This window comes from Stegostoma tigrinum, chromosome 1 (assembly GCF_030684315.1).
Source record: "Stegostoma tigrinum isolate sSteTig4 chromosome 1, sSteTig4.hap1, whole genome shotgun sequence".
In the NCBI taxonomy this organism is placed as follows: Eukaryota; Metazoa; Chordata; class Chondrichthyes; order Orectolobiformes; family Stegostomatidae; genus Stegostoma; species Stegostoma tigrinum.
The window spans coordinates 45788315-45803475 of NC_081354.1; the positions used below are offsets into that span (position 1 = coordinate 45788315).

The 15161-nt window shown below is 39.4% G+C and overlaps 1 protein-coding gene across 4 annotated transcripts in view; it reads left to right on the forward strand.

The window, feature by feature from the left end:
- The first annotated feature begins 284 nt into the window (after window positions 1–284).
- The window catches only part of hhip (hedgehog interacting protein), a 181520-nt gene continuing 166643 nt past the window's right edge, over window positions 285–15161 (forward strand). For all 4 annotated transcript variants that reach the window (XM_048545802.2, XM_048545823.2, XM_048545816.2 and 1 more), the window contains exons 1-2: window positions 285–898; window positions 8721–8916. In XM_048545802.2, coding sequence (XP_048401759.1) covers window positions 635–898; window positions 8721–8916 — 460 coding nt within the window. In that variant the 5' untranslated portion in view covers window positions 285–634. The remainder of the gene's footprint in view (window positions 899–8720; window positions 8917–15161) is intronic.

Below are 15161 nucleotides of genomic sequence, written 5' to 3' on the forward strand. Positions count from 1 at the left end.
CAGCCAAGAGATGAGAAAGGAAGGAGACATAGTGAGGATGATTACATAGTCATCGCTGCCTCACAACAAGGGTGTCAAAAACAGAAAGTTTTTTTTTAAACCAAATCAAGGAGGACAAAAGAATTTCGTGTTACACTTGTTGCTAAACGTGCAAGTCCTCTGGGCATTTACTCCGACGGCAGCTGGAGCGCCTTGCCTTCGCGCGCACCCGTGGGTTCTCGGTGCTGACGTCGAGGGCGCGTGCACGCGATTGTTATGGAGTGGGTCGAGGGCGGGGAGGGGAGACGGTGATACCATGTTGGGAGAGAGTGAGCCCGCCACCCACACACTTGAGCTACCTGCTAACATCGTACACCCCAAGCGAGCGAGAACGCGGGGCTGCGCGCTAGAGTCTGCCCGGCAGTCCTTCAGGCGACAGCTGGCGGCAACAAGCAGCTGTTGCCGTTTCTTCAAACCGTAGCACCTCAGTCTCTCCCATCTGCATTCAGATAACAGTTTGCAAAAGGAACAAAAAGTGTATGTTTATTCTATGGCGTTTCTTTCACAGAAAAGATAGTGAATTTCTGTTTTCAGTAGTTTCGAGTGAAGCAAAGGGGAAGAGAAAGGATTTATAATATCTCGCAATATTTGGAAGATGAAGATGAATGCCAAAGTGTCGCTAACGTTTGCCCTGGTGCTGGCTGTGGCCGCCAACTTTCTTGACAGCGAAGCCAAGTTGCGTGAGAGCGAGAAATCTCCAGTGAGGAGATGCCTGGATGGGAGTGCACCGCGTCGTTTGAAGAAGAGGGATAGGAGACTGTTGGCACTCGACGCCAATGGGTATATCTGTCATAAACTCTACAGTCGGCTGTCCTGCTGCCCCAGGAATCGACACTTCCCCCAGTTCCTGGACTCTGAGGTAAAATTTTCACGCCGTGGTTTGAATAGAATGCACGTTCCAAACGAAGTAATCATTACACTGAGGGCAGGCCAGTGACTTCGGTTATCAATCACGTTTTAGCAAAGACTGCGCTTGACAGGGTTAGTTTTTGGGAATAAAGCTTTTACTGGAGTGTGTGAGGTAGAGACCATTGACAGTCTCCGCTTAGAGAATGCATGTGTGATGTCTTCAGGTGATGCTCTTACTTGAAAATACTCCACATTGTAGCACTGTAGATTTCAAGGTCTGTTGGGGGACGCTTCGGGGCTCGCGTTAAAGCGTCGTTGGCCTCAACATAATAAGAAATACCCAGATTGAATCGAATTTTTATGCTAGGTTCACGGTAGATTTCACTCTATTCTCATGTAAACAGCTTTTACGAATCAACATATGCGTCTGGGTGGTAGCTTTCACTTTGTTTTGTAACAAAAAGCCATATTGCATCATTTAATTTGCTCAAGTCATGCAAATAGAAAAAAATCAATAGGACAAAAAGGGGTCGACTTATCCTCCTCCCCACTAAACTGTTGCCCACACACAGAGTCCTGTTGCTTATGGCAAAAGAATAACAACAACACCATTGTGTTTGTTAGTTGGTTCACTAATGGGTGAAACTGGAGAACATCAGTCTAAGCCCTGACCAAACGTTCATGCCTTTTGAGTAAGCATTTATTCCACTATTTCTATTCCCACATGAGTGAGAACGCCTTGCTGTAAATTTTTCAGCTGTAGGTTTTTTTCTTATTTCTACTATATTTAGCCATACTTGAGAGGGGCATTTTTTGCATTGGAATTGCTATGTTAACAGTCTGTAGAGGTAAATGAGCAAGTAGTGCTGATATTAGCGCTGAACCTTTCCCATCATTCATACTTACGAACAAATTTAAAATGTTAAGTAAGCATGATATTCTCATGATGCCTCGATATATATTTTCGCATTTTTTTTAATGGCAAATGCCTCAAGTGTTTTGAACAGCTTGTTTTTTGACCACATGGTTAATAAAGGAAGAACTTACTCGTAAATTTACTCTGGCTGTGTTACAGTGTCGTGTTCTTTCTCCTTGAGATAATTTGAGAGCCAAGTTCGTCCAAGGGATCATTTTCAAATGTGCTCCCCTCATACTGATCTGTTTGCTCGTGCTATTGTACTACAATTCCTTTGTTATACAAATACGACTGAGCAACAAACTCATCCAGTGATAAAAATGACTGTATGAAGGGATCGAATTATTAAGTCTTACTTCTGCTTTGAGTAATTTGACGATGAAAGAAGGACTGCACACATGTTTTACATTAATCAATAGCAACACTAATCATTCCGAAACATGTCAGGATAATGTTTGAATTTTTGGTAGCATTTCAATGTGTTATGTTTAATCACGTGCAACTTGATGGCTTCATCTGTTATCCTTAGTAACAAAAAGAGAAAACGAGACATTATTGGAGAATGCAATTTTCTTTTCAAATTAAATGTTGCAATAATTTATTTAGCAGCCAGGAAAAGCAAGTAGGATGTTTCAACAAATTAAACAGATTTTTGTTGACTTGGTTTTGTCAGATTTCTGGTTTGTTGTTGAGTTTGAGAATAACACGTTATTAAATATAGTTTGAGAACTGTGTTAAATAGTCTGCATTGCGCAGTCTCATCAGAGCTTTGGAACTTCCATTAATGTTCAAAAGAAATGTATTTTCAGTGGGGGAAAAGCATAATCAGATTGGTATATTGTTGTGCTTGCTTCCACATTAAATCACTTGGTTCCCATCATCATTCCAATTCTTGATTTTTTTTTTGAAAAAAATGTATTTTTCTCCTCAAATATTCTCTACAGTGAACCATCTCACAGCCAGGTGGGTGGGATAATCTTGGGGCAGCAGACATCCATATGACCACACTGACAATTTTGCGGTTTCCAAAGTTGAGTAGTGATGCTGCAGGGGGTAGTTGAAAAGAGCCAGAGAATTTCAGTATTTCCTCTTCAACAATTTCCGTGTGGTGCTCCATCTAATGGCCTTCCCAAGTAATGGCAAACCTTACTGAACTGACACATAAAATTTGACAGGCAAACTTGCAGCTCCTGAACTGGAATTTCATGCTACTATTGCTTGATGAAGAAAAATATGCATGAGGAAAATGCACTGAATGTACTTTTTGTTATTCAATACAATCAATTTGAATTATGTTAAGCTATGATTAGGTATGACTGAGCATATAATACAAGCATGTAATTAGTCTCATATCCACTTTGACATTTTCAAATTCACGACTGGTGCTTATTCTCAAACTAACATCTCAATGGGAGAAATCATTGTACTATTTAATTCTTAATAATTGGAAGCTCTAGATAAACATTTCAAACTTTTCAGTTTCCCTAAAAATATTTCCAGCTATCTTACAGAACCACAGACAAATACAGCACAGAAGCAGATCCTTTGGTCCAACCAGTCCATTGCCGAACATCATCCCAAACTAATCTAGTCCCACCTTCCTGCTCCTGGCCCATATCCCTCCAAACCCTTCCTATTCGTGTACTATGCAAGTGTCTTTTAAATGTTATAATTGTCCCCACATCCATCACTTCCTCCGGAAGTTCACTCCACAAGCAAACCACCCTCTCTTTTTAAAACAATTGCCCCTCATAGCTTTTTTAAAAATCTCTCTCCTCTTGCCTTAAATATATGCCTCCAGTCTTGAAATCGCCCTTTCTAGGGAAAAGATACCTACCATTAAACCTATTTATACCCCTAATGACTTTATAAACTTCTGTTAAGGTCACTTCTTGACCTCCTACACTCCAGTGAAAAGGTCCCAGCCTTTCTTTATAAGTCAGGCCTTTGATACCTGGCAACATCTTGGCAAATCTCTTCTGAACCCCCTCCAGCTTAATAATATTGTGGCTATAAATGGGTATCCAGAACTGGACACAGCAAAGTCCTCAAAGTCCTCAACATGACTTCCCAATATCTATACTCAAAGGACTGAGCAATGAAGGCAAGCATGCTAAATGTCTTCTCAACTACCCTGTCTAAGTGATGCAAACTTCAAAGAATTATGTACCTGTACCCCTAGGTCCTTCTCACTACCACACTACCCAAGACTCAACCATTAATTGCATAAGTCCTACCCCTGTTTGTTGTACCAAAATGCAATACCTTGCATTTATCCAGATTGAACTCGGTCTGCCATTTTCAGTCCATTGGCTACTTAATCAAGATTCCTTTGTAATCTTAGAAAACCCACTTCACTGTCGACTGCCACCAATTTGCTTAGTATTAACTTCATACCTGGCCTGTTGTTCTAACAAAAACCTATCTTCTCATCATGACCCCATATACTGAGTGTGGGAATCAGATTTTTTTTTTCCCTTCTGACAGCATGTTGAAATAGCTTTGCAATAGATACAAGCCCCAGTTACACTTTCCACTATAGTATTATCAAAACTTATCCACTGGCAATAAGTATAATGATTCCTTACTCTCTGGTTATTTGGACCACCCATGCGCCTACAATGTAATACTTTTTGATTTTAGTTTTCACTCACCTGAACTAACTCAGTGCTTTCAAGCACCTTTTAAAAAGTATATGGTATAGAAATAGCCTCTTGTGTTAAAAATTAGTGGCCTACAGTAGCTTTAGAAATTTTTCAAACATCTTCAGTGTTAAAGCTTTATACAATTCCATAACTGTTATGCAGGACATCTGTGCTAAACAAAACAGGTTAATAGTCTGCAGTCCATAATTACATGTGGTGATCAGGGTGGCTATAGAATTGACATGGTCTGGATTTTTTTTTTACTTGGTAACAGACTGAAACTGTTCAGTTGCATAATTAAACAGTGAATTTCATTTTTTTATCTTACTAACAGAATTCAAATCAATGCTTTGCATAATTTGTCATTAATATCAGCATACTGCAACCTATGAATTTGCATTCATAGTTGTGAGTTCCAAGTCTGCAGTTGTCATCTTTTGTACCACAAGAAAGCTGTACAGATTCTAATTGGCCCTTGAAAACTTCCACTTGTAGCATGAGTTGTACATTTATTGTAGATAAATTGTACTAAATTGTAGATATTTAGTAGCTATGGTCCAGCTCTGCTTTTCTTTCTGAAGACCATAAATTCCTTGACTCCTTCGTGCTACGATCGTGAGGTTTTTAAAAGCTGAGCTTTGGTTATGTCAGTTTATCTCTGCAGCTGCGTTCTTCTCAACTTAGTGTCAGCACGCTTTTGTGTATTTTATGTGATATTCCTCCGTGTAGGTGGAAAGCTGCACAAAATAGTTATTGAAGATACAGATAACGTTGGTCCACCTTTGCAAGGGGTTCAGAAAGTGTTATGTCGGGGGAACACTTCTGTATTGTATATTTTTCTTTTAAACCAAGACTTGCATGAAAGGAAAACTTTAAAAAATCTTTAATTGCCTTTATGGTGTATGTCCTTTTGAAAAAGCATACCTTGCAGTAACATCCCAGGTAAAATTTTAAAACTGGTGTGTTATTATAAGTTCCAACCTTTAAAGTACATTTTAGACAATTAATTGTCTGATGTCTATTCTATAATGGCCATTAGTTTATTCACTGCAAGGTATGGCTTGTGCATATATTCCTTTTTGATAAAAGGGCATTGACATTCAATAAAACAAGTGGTTTAATACATCTGCGTCTTTGAACCTTATCATGGTTTCCTTCCCTTTAGTATCTCAGAAATGTAAAAACTTGAGTCCGAGTGAAAAATCTTCATGGCTTAAGACTAATTTTCTTTGCAAACTAATAGGTAGCCCAGTAGCCTTATGCTTGTACATCAGTTTCCTATTCAGATGACCATGAACTACCTGCCAATCATAGAACATAGAACAGTACAGCACAAAACAGGCCCTTCAGCCCACTATGTTGTGCCGACCAATGATCCTCATGTATGCACCCTCAAATTTCTGTGACCATATGCATGTCCAGCAGTCTCTTAAATGTCCCCAATGACCTTGCTTCCACAACTGCTGCTGGCAACGCATTCCATGCTCTCTCAACTCTGTGTAAAGAACCCGCCTCTGACATCCCCTCTATACTTTCCTCCAACCTTGCAAAGGTTTTTTTTATTCCAAGCCATCACACGAAAAGAGAATAGTGGCTTGGCATATTTCACAAAGTTGGTTTCAGAATGGTGTAACAGATGCTAAGCAAGTGTTTAGTTTTTGTTTGTAGACGGTATCAACTGAGTTGTAAAATTCCTGTTGTTTCACAGTTAAAACCTTTTGTAGAGGAATGTATAAATAGTGAAGATAATAGCCTAGGCTGAACCTGGAGAATTTTATTTTAAAATTATCTTTTTATTTTCCCCTATCTGCAGTTTAGTAACCACTGGTTTTTGAAGCTGAATGCAGTTTTCAGTCTATTACCAGTTGCTACCTAATACAATTACAGTATCTTGTTCTCAATCAAAATTACAATATTCAGACTCAGGAGTAACTTATGTTTTCTTGGAGTGATCTTTGAAACAATGCAAAAGAAAGAAAAATGATAATTTTTTTTCTATCTATGTTACTAAAATATTTGCAAGTGTGTGAAGTAGGTCTGTCATGGAGAGATAATTGAGCTAATAACATGCTCAACTTCCAACAGTAGTGGTGAACACATTCTAGTAGCAACTGTGAGCATATAGGCTGAATATTATATAAAACAAGATTCACCAGTGCTTTATTCCAAGTGGATTGCTGCACTAGAAGGTACTTTGAATTTGAGATGTGGTTGTGCTGATTATTCTCGGATTCATGCTTTTTGAGCATAACTTTGCACTAAGAGCATGGGGTTAATGAACATATCTATAAATTTTGAACAATTCCAAAGAGGTCAACCAATTATGAAAAATCAATAGCTACCATTATCAAAACTCCCTTTTTTTAAAACAGAAGAGCACTAGTAGCATGGTGCTATTATCATATAAGGAACATAGGAGGGTGAACATGAGAAGTAAATGCATGGTATGGAGTTCCAGGACTGAAATTGTTTTATGGACCGAAGGGCAAGTGAAGTGTGTGCACCGATGAAGTGTTAACAAGATAGAAACTGCACTAAACAGGTTTCTTTTCACATTCAAATTCCTGGTTCAACTAGTACAAAGAAGTAAACTTTAGTTTTGTGCATGTTTTGACTAGAATTTGAAATGCATCCTTTGAACTACTTCACATGATCTAGCTGTACTTTTTCTCACTGTAGACAATAATAACAAGTTCTTCTATGCATGCAACAAATGCAAAAGGGCCAATCATTGCATGCTTGTATTGCCCTGTGTGCGCTCCCATTGTTTCCAATAAGAGAGAGCATCGGGGTGTGTTATAATGATGGCTCTATCCATCTTTTCATGGGTATGTACTCTGCAGACCTCACACAGAGAAAAATGTGGAAGTCCCACTGTGTTGAAAGAACATGAAATAAACAGAAAAAATACTGTATTTCACTTTAGCTAATTTATATAATCCTATTACCTAATCTATTGTTTCGTTTATATGTGACTCAAACTACTTTCCAGAAGTAGTAAGTGTTTGCAGTGATTAGGATCTTCGGCAACATATGCCTTTTGTTTAAAAAAAAGCACCTTTTAATAGTGCAATTAGGGTATGAGATGGCCAGAAGAAAGGCTGTTAATTGACAGCTGACAACCAGAATTGCAATAATTTTGGTTGATTTCAATATGCTAGTATAAAATTCATTATGCCTTTTTAAAGAAAAACAAGGTTTGTAAGTCTAGCTTTAGACATTTCAGAGCATGACTGAAATAAGTTTTTAAAGAAGCAGCATTTAACCTTGGATGAGTTTGTTAAGAGTGTAACAGTTTTGCCTCTATGCTAGTTGTAACACTGAAATTTCTTCCAAATGAAACTTTATGACAGATTTGGACTAAAATCGTGCAGCTTCAGATTAGGGAAGACAATTATGAAAGGAAGGTGGCTTTAGTTTTCTTATGTCACTACAAACTAACTAAAAATGTGAACGTGGCAGTGAAATCCCTTTTCACAGAATGCCTTCAACTGCTCAGTGGTAGGTGGGATGCACATTAAATTATTTACATGTTTGCTACACTGTTAAATTTAACAATGCTATCTGTAAATTAGTAGCCAGTTCAACATTCTAAGTAGAAAAATAGGTTAACTTTCATTACAAAGATGGAAAATTCAGATTATCAGGCATCCAAGAAAAAAGGTTAGGTGGTTTTAGCAATTTCAGTATAGTTATAAGCAAAAACATGTAATCTGCCAACACTTCCCTTGTAATTTGATTTAGCTGTAGTATTTTTCCATTGAAAGTAACTTGAGGAAATTTATAGTTTATGGAGCTGAATGATGTATTTTATAACCATTATTATTTCTTTTAAGTTTTATAATCACAGTTCAGAACATTGTAGACCAAAAGGGCATCAGTAGAACTCCCACTGAGAATTCCTATAGTGGGGGGCTTTGAGGTAGGGTTGTAAGATAATGGAAAACATACATATTGTTGTGGCCTGAGTAAAGGTTTTCTAATCTGCTGTGACGTTTGGATTTTTTTCATGTTGATGCTTCATAGCTTATCTTTTCAAACTGTTATTCTACCCATAACATAGTTTATGGAAGAAAAGAAACAGCAAATGCACCCAGGAATTCAGAAAGTATTTATTAATTTATTAACTAGGTTTAAAATCAAGGAAAAATTCTAACTTATATTTGTTAAAGAATACAGTAATTATCCTAAGTGAAGCAGATATTCTGTCCAAATTAGTGGTTTTCTTTTTAAGTCAGTTTGCTTACATATTTCTGCTGTTTGATTTTCAGGTATTTTCTGTTACAAACAACACAGAATGTGCAAGATTGCTGGAGGAAATAAAGTGTGCTGAATGTTCACCACATGCACAGAATTTATTTCACATATCTGGCCAAGAAGGCACACCAGCTAATGAGCTAACTTTTCCCAAGTTGTGCAGAGATTATTGTGAACAATTCTACTTTGCCTGCAGAAGCCACATGGCAGGTAATGTAAATTCACACAAATCCTTATATCATGTTAATTCATTATGAATCAACTTGGGAGGGGGGGGGTGTTGGTGGCGAAGGTGGCAGGGGTATCAATAGCAGAGCTATGCTTCTCTGTTTATGCAATGAAAAGTGGTGGTCATGGGCACAAATAAACAAAGTGAATGCTTACTGAAAAATTATTATTTCAGAACTGGTGACAGATGTTGCTGCCACCTTGTTTGGTATTGGAACGTTTGGGAAAAGCTTCTGCCACTCCTTTACGCAATTAAAGATATCATTGATAATACAGTGAAAGTTTTTTTTAATACTACTGCAGCATGATATGGGATGTATGACATTTCGCTCTGCATCTCATTCTGTGATAGAGGTGAATTCTATTGTAATGAGGCTTACCTTTTTAATATTGTGTACATTATTTAACCTTCAGCACAAAACTTTCTTGAAAGAAAAGCTTCTAGAAGAGATCTCTTGATGCCTTCTTCAGTGGTTTCACAGATATTCCAAAGTTTCCTGGAAAATGAAAGTATTATTATTTTATCCACAAACTGCCGATCTCTTTCCTACAGCTTCCTGCGTACAGCTGGTTCTTGCTTTTTATCACATTCCCTGAAGACTGAACTGGTGTTGGGGGTGGGGAGGGGTGGGATTTTCCAAGCCTGCATGCTAGGCAGTCGTAACAGATTAGATTTTGGTGGATATTATGTACAAACAATAATGCATTGGGGACTTTTTGTTCGCTTTTCCCAGTCAAAAAAATCAACTAATCCCTGACCCTGGTGACCTCGTCCTCCCAATTTTGAGAGTTGCTACTTAAATTTTTTTAAAATGCTGTTGAACTAGCTAAAGAGTTAATTGGAGTGTCTTGAGCAGCACAGGAGCTGGTGCCACAGGAACCAAGCTTCTCAGATCAACGTATGTGGTGACGAATGACAAATTTATTTTTCTACAAAGTTTGTGTATATGTAAAACTGCTGAAGTGCATCAAGATGTCAAGTGCTTTGGGTGACCACCCAGGTTGTCTTGGAAGATAACCAGATGAAAGCATAACTTCAGCACTGGGACATGGATGTGTCTCAGGGGTGTGCATAAATGAACTAGCCTGTTTTTCAGCCAAGCTTGATGATTTTCCTATGTTAGACAGATGCTTATAATCAGCATGTGGCACCACTTGCTATTGCAGAGGTCGGTGCTAATTGAAAGCTTTTGTTTTGATACCAAAAATAGAAAACAAATTCTGTTGACAGAGTGGTCATTGACAAGCACCCTAATTGTAATTGCTTAGAGTACCCAATTAGAATTAAGTTTCAAGAGAATTGTGCAACGGGAACTAATCAAATCCAAGAAAATCATTTAAGATGAAGATTTTTTAAAAGCTTGTAAATGTTTATATCCACAGTATTAGTGATACTGAAAACTACTTTTAATTTCAAAAAAGTTACTTGACTTCAAATCAGCATACATATATATTTATAAGGGTATACATTAGTCTGAAAATATTGAGGTTTTGCCGACTCATTTAGATATTTTAGGTTGTTTTTTTCATTGTTATAATACTTGAAATCACTGAGAATAGAACTTAGAACAATACAGCGCAGGACAGGTCCTTCGGCCCTCGATGTTGCGCCGACCTAATCTAAGCCCCTCCCCCTATGCTATCTCATCATTATCCATATGCTTATCCAAGGACTGTTTAAATGCCCCTAATGTGGCTGAGTTAACTACATTGGCAAGCAGGGCGTTCTATGCCCTTACCACTCTCTGAGTAAAGAACCTGCCTCTGACATCTGTCTTAAATCTATCAACCCTCAATTTGTAGCAATGCCCCCTTGTACAAGCTGCAGTCATCATCCTCGGAAAAAGACTCTCACTGTCCACCCTATCTAATCCTCTGATCATCTTGTATGTCTTTATTAAATCCCCTCTTAGCCTCCTTCTCTCCAATGAGAACAGACCCAAGTCCCTCAGCCTTTCATTATAGGGCCTGCACTCCAGACCAGGCAACATCCTGGTAAATCTCCTCAGCACCTTTTCCAATGCTTCCACATCCTTCCTGTAATGGGGCGACCAGAACTGCATGCAATAAATTAGAGTGTCATGCAGTTACACACCACAGACAAGTGGTGTTTGCAATGTACAGCTAATTAATGAAACCTGAACCTTTAGGTTTATAGTATGTAAATTAAGTTGCTGTGGTTGTGGGTGGCCTAGTGTTTTACTCTGTTAAAATAGTAATGTACTTGGTCAAAGAAAAGGTAGAATATTGTTTCTTAATATTTCCCACATGGAATCATTGCAATTCTTTGCATAATAAGTTCTCAGCATGGATAGCTTGTAGGGGGAGGAAGAGATAATTGGAGGGCAAACTTGTGTGTCTTCTTGTTAACTTCATTCTGGAATGCTTTGCCTTATCCATAGTGCGTTGAACAGTAGAGAGATGACATTAAACACACTTTTTTTAAAAAAGCAAGGAATGAGGGAACAGGTGCAATGAAAGAGTCCTGTGAATTGGTTAAAAACCAAAAGAACTGCAAACGCTGTAAATCAGGAACAAAAACAAAGCTGCTGGAAAAGCTCAACAGGTCTGGCAGCATCTGTGGAGGAGAAAACAGAGTTAATGTTTCGAGTCTGGTGAGGAGGTTCCTTTCTGAGGAAGGGTCATCAGACCCGAAATGTTAACTCAGTTTTCTTCTCCACAGATGCTGCCAGACCTGCTGAGCTTTTCGAGCAGCTTTGTTTTTGTTCCTGAGAATTGTTTGCCTGCTTCACTCACCAGTTGTGAAGACATAGAACATAGAACATAGAACATAGAACATAGAACATAGAACATAGAACATAGAACATAGAACATAGAACATAGAACATAGAACATAGAACAGTACAGCACAGAACAGGCCCTTCAGCCCATAATGTTGTGCCGACCATTGATCCTCATGTATGCACCCTCAAATTTCTGTGACCATATGCATGTCCAGCAGTCTCTTAAATGACCCCAATGACCTTGCTTCCACAACTGCTGCTGGCAACGCATTCCATGCTCTCACAACTCTCTGCGTAAAGAACCTGCCTCTGACATACCCTCTATACTTTCCACCAACCAGCTTAAAACTATGACCCCTCGTGCTAGCCATTTCTGCCCTGGGAAATAGTCTCTGGCTATCAACTCTATCTATGCCTCTCATTATCTTGTATACCTCAGTTAGGTCCCCTCTCCTCCTCCTTTTCTCCAATGAAAAGAGACCAAGCTCAGTCAACCTCTCTTCATAAGATAAGCCCTCCAGTCCAGGCAGCATCCTGGTAAACCTCCTCTGAACCCTCTCCAAACCATCCACATCTTTCCTATAATACGGAGAGCAGAACTGGACGCAGTATTCCAAGTGCGGTCTAACCAAAGCTTTATAGAGCTGCAACAAGATCTCACGACTCTTAAACTCAATCCCCCTGTTAATGAAGGCCAAAACACCATATGCTTTCTTAACAACCCTGTCCACTTGGGTGGCCATTTTAAGGGATCTATGTATCTGCACACCAAGATCCCTCTGTTCCTCCACACTGCCAAGAATCCTATCCTTAATCCTGTACTCAGCTTTCAAATTCGACCTTCCAAAATGCATCACCTCGCATTTATCCAGGTTGAACTCCATCTGCCACCTCTCAGCCCATCTCTGCATCCTGTCAATGTCCCGCTGCAGCCTACAACAGCCCTCTATACTGTCAACGACACCTCCGACCTTTGTGTCGTCTGCAAACTTGCTGACCCATCCTTCAATCCCCTCACCCAAGTCATTAATAAAAATTACAAACAGTAGAGGCCCAAGATAGAGCCCTGTGGAACCCCACTCACCACTGACTTCCAGGCAGAATATTTTCCTTCTACTACCACTCGCTGTCTTCTGTTGGCCAGCCAATTCTGTATCCAAGCAGCTAAGTTCCCCTGTATCCCATTCCTCCTGACCTTCTGAATGAGCCTACCATGGGGAACCTTATCAAATGCCTTACTGAAGTCCAGATACACCACATCCACAGCTCGACCCTCATCAACCTTTCTAGTCACATCCTCAAAAAACTCGATAAGGTTTGTGAGGCATGATCTACCCCTCACAAAGCCGTGTTGACTGTATTTGATCAAGCCATGCTCCTCCAGATGATCATAAATCCTATCCCTCAGAATCCTTTCTGACACCTTGCAGATGACAGACGTGAGACTTACTGGTCTGTAATTGCCGGGGATTTCCCTATTTCCTTTCTTGAAGAGAGGAGTTACATTTGCCTTTCTCCAGTCCTCAGGTACAACTCCAGTGGAGAGCGAGGATGCAAAGATCTTCACGAGTGGCGAAGCAATTTCATTTCTCGCTTCCCAAAACAGCCAAGGACAAATCTGGTCCGGGCCTGGCGACTTGTCAATCTTAATGTTTGACAAAATTTTCAGCACATCAGCTTCCTTTATCTCTATCCATTCCAGCATGCACACCTGCTCTTCAAAGGTTTCATTCACGACAAAGTTCGTTTCTTTCTAAAGACAGAAGCAAAAAACTCATTAAGGGCTTCCCCTACCTCCTCAGACTCCACACACAAGTTCCCTATGCTATCCCTGATCGGCCCTCCTCTTTCTTTGACCATTCTCTTATTCCTCACATAAGTGTAAAATGCCTTTGTGTTTTCCCTGATTCCTTCTGCCAAGCCTTTCTTGTGCCCCCTCCTGGCTCTCCTCAGACGTTTTTTGAGCTCCTTCCTTGCCTGCGAGTAATCCTCTCTAGCTGAACTTGATCCTAGCTTCCTCCACCTTATGTAAGCTACCTTCTTCCTTTTCACAAGAAGCTCCACCGCTCTCGTCATCCAAGGTTCCTTTATCTTACCCCTTCTTGCCTGTCTCAGAGGGACATATTTACTCATCACTCGCAACAACTGTTCCTTAAACAGTCTCCACATGTCTATAGTTCCCTTACCATGGAACAATTGCTCCCAGTCCATGCTTCCTAACTCGTGTCTAATCGCGTCATAGTTTCCTCTTCCCCAATTAAATATCCTCCCATTTTGCCTAATCCTCTCCTTCTCCATAGCTATGTAGAATGTGAGGCAGTTATGGTCACTGTCACCAAAATGCTGTTCCACCACAAGATCTGATACCTGCCCCGGCTCGTTTCCGAGCACCAAGTCTAGAATGGCCTCTCCCCTCGTCGGCCTGTCAACGTACTGCGTTCGGAAACCCTCCTGAACACACCTTACAAATACAGCTCCATTCAAATCTTCTGCTCGAAGCAGGTTCCAATCAATATTAGGAAAGTTAAAGTCACCCATTACAACAACCCTACTGCGACCACACTTTTCCAAAATCTGTCGACCTATGCTTTCTTCAATCTTCCTGCTGCTATTGGGGGGCCTGTAGTAAACCCCTAACGAGGTGACTGCTCCCTTGCTGTTCCTAATTTCCACCCATACTGACTCAGTAGGCAGATCTGCCTCGACAATGGAAGCTTCTGTAGCTGTGATAACCTCTCTGATTAGTAGTGCTACACCCCCTCCTCTTTTTCCCCCCTCCCTATTCTTTTTAAATGTTCTAAACCCAGAATATACATTCTGCGAAATAAAATTCAAATGAAGACAAGTTGGATAAATCAAAATGTAAGTGCTACTTAAATCATACCAAAGACCTTTGTGACTCACTCATGATTTGATTATTTAAGTTATTTGAGGGTCCCCTTTTGAAAGATAAATTTGGTGTTAGTCTTATCCCTTATTTGATGTATCAATGTTCTGTAACACAAGACATTAAAAATGATCTGACTTGTTTTCTCATCATAACCCATAACAGTTGAAATAGATAAAGATGATGAATTTTGTGCATGTGTCATACTTTATGTATAGTGCATCAATGATTCATTGTGCTGTGTATCTTCCACAATATGAACATGGTGAAGCTGGAAGCAACAATACTGCTATCTGTTTAGAGCGTGTTATGAAATTGAGTGAGTCACATGATCAAAATTCATCTAAACAACTGATAAGTCCATGAATTTGCTACAATTTCTTTTCTTTTTGTTTTAAAGTATAGATGAAATTTCCTCAGTTTATTTGGTTATTGCAAGACCATCCTAGAGCTTTGGGTGTAATGGCAGTTTGTGGACTGAATAAAGCATGAATAGTTACTTTCATATTTAAAGAAACAATGCATTTCACCACCAACTGAAATAACATGGCACAAGTTTTAGAATGTTCAAAGTCATGAATTATGACATTGCTTTT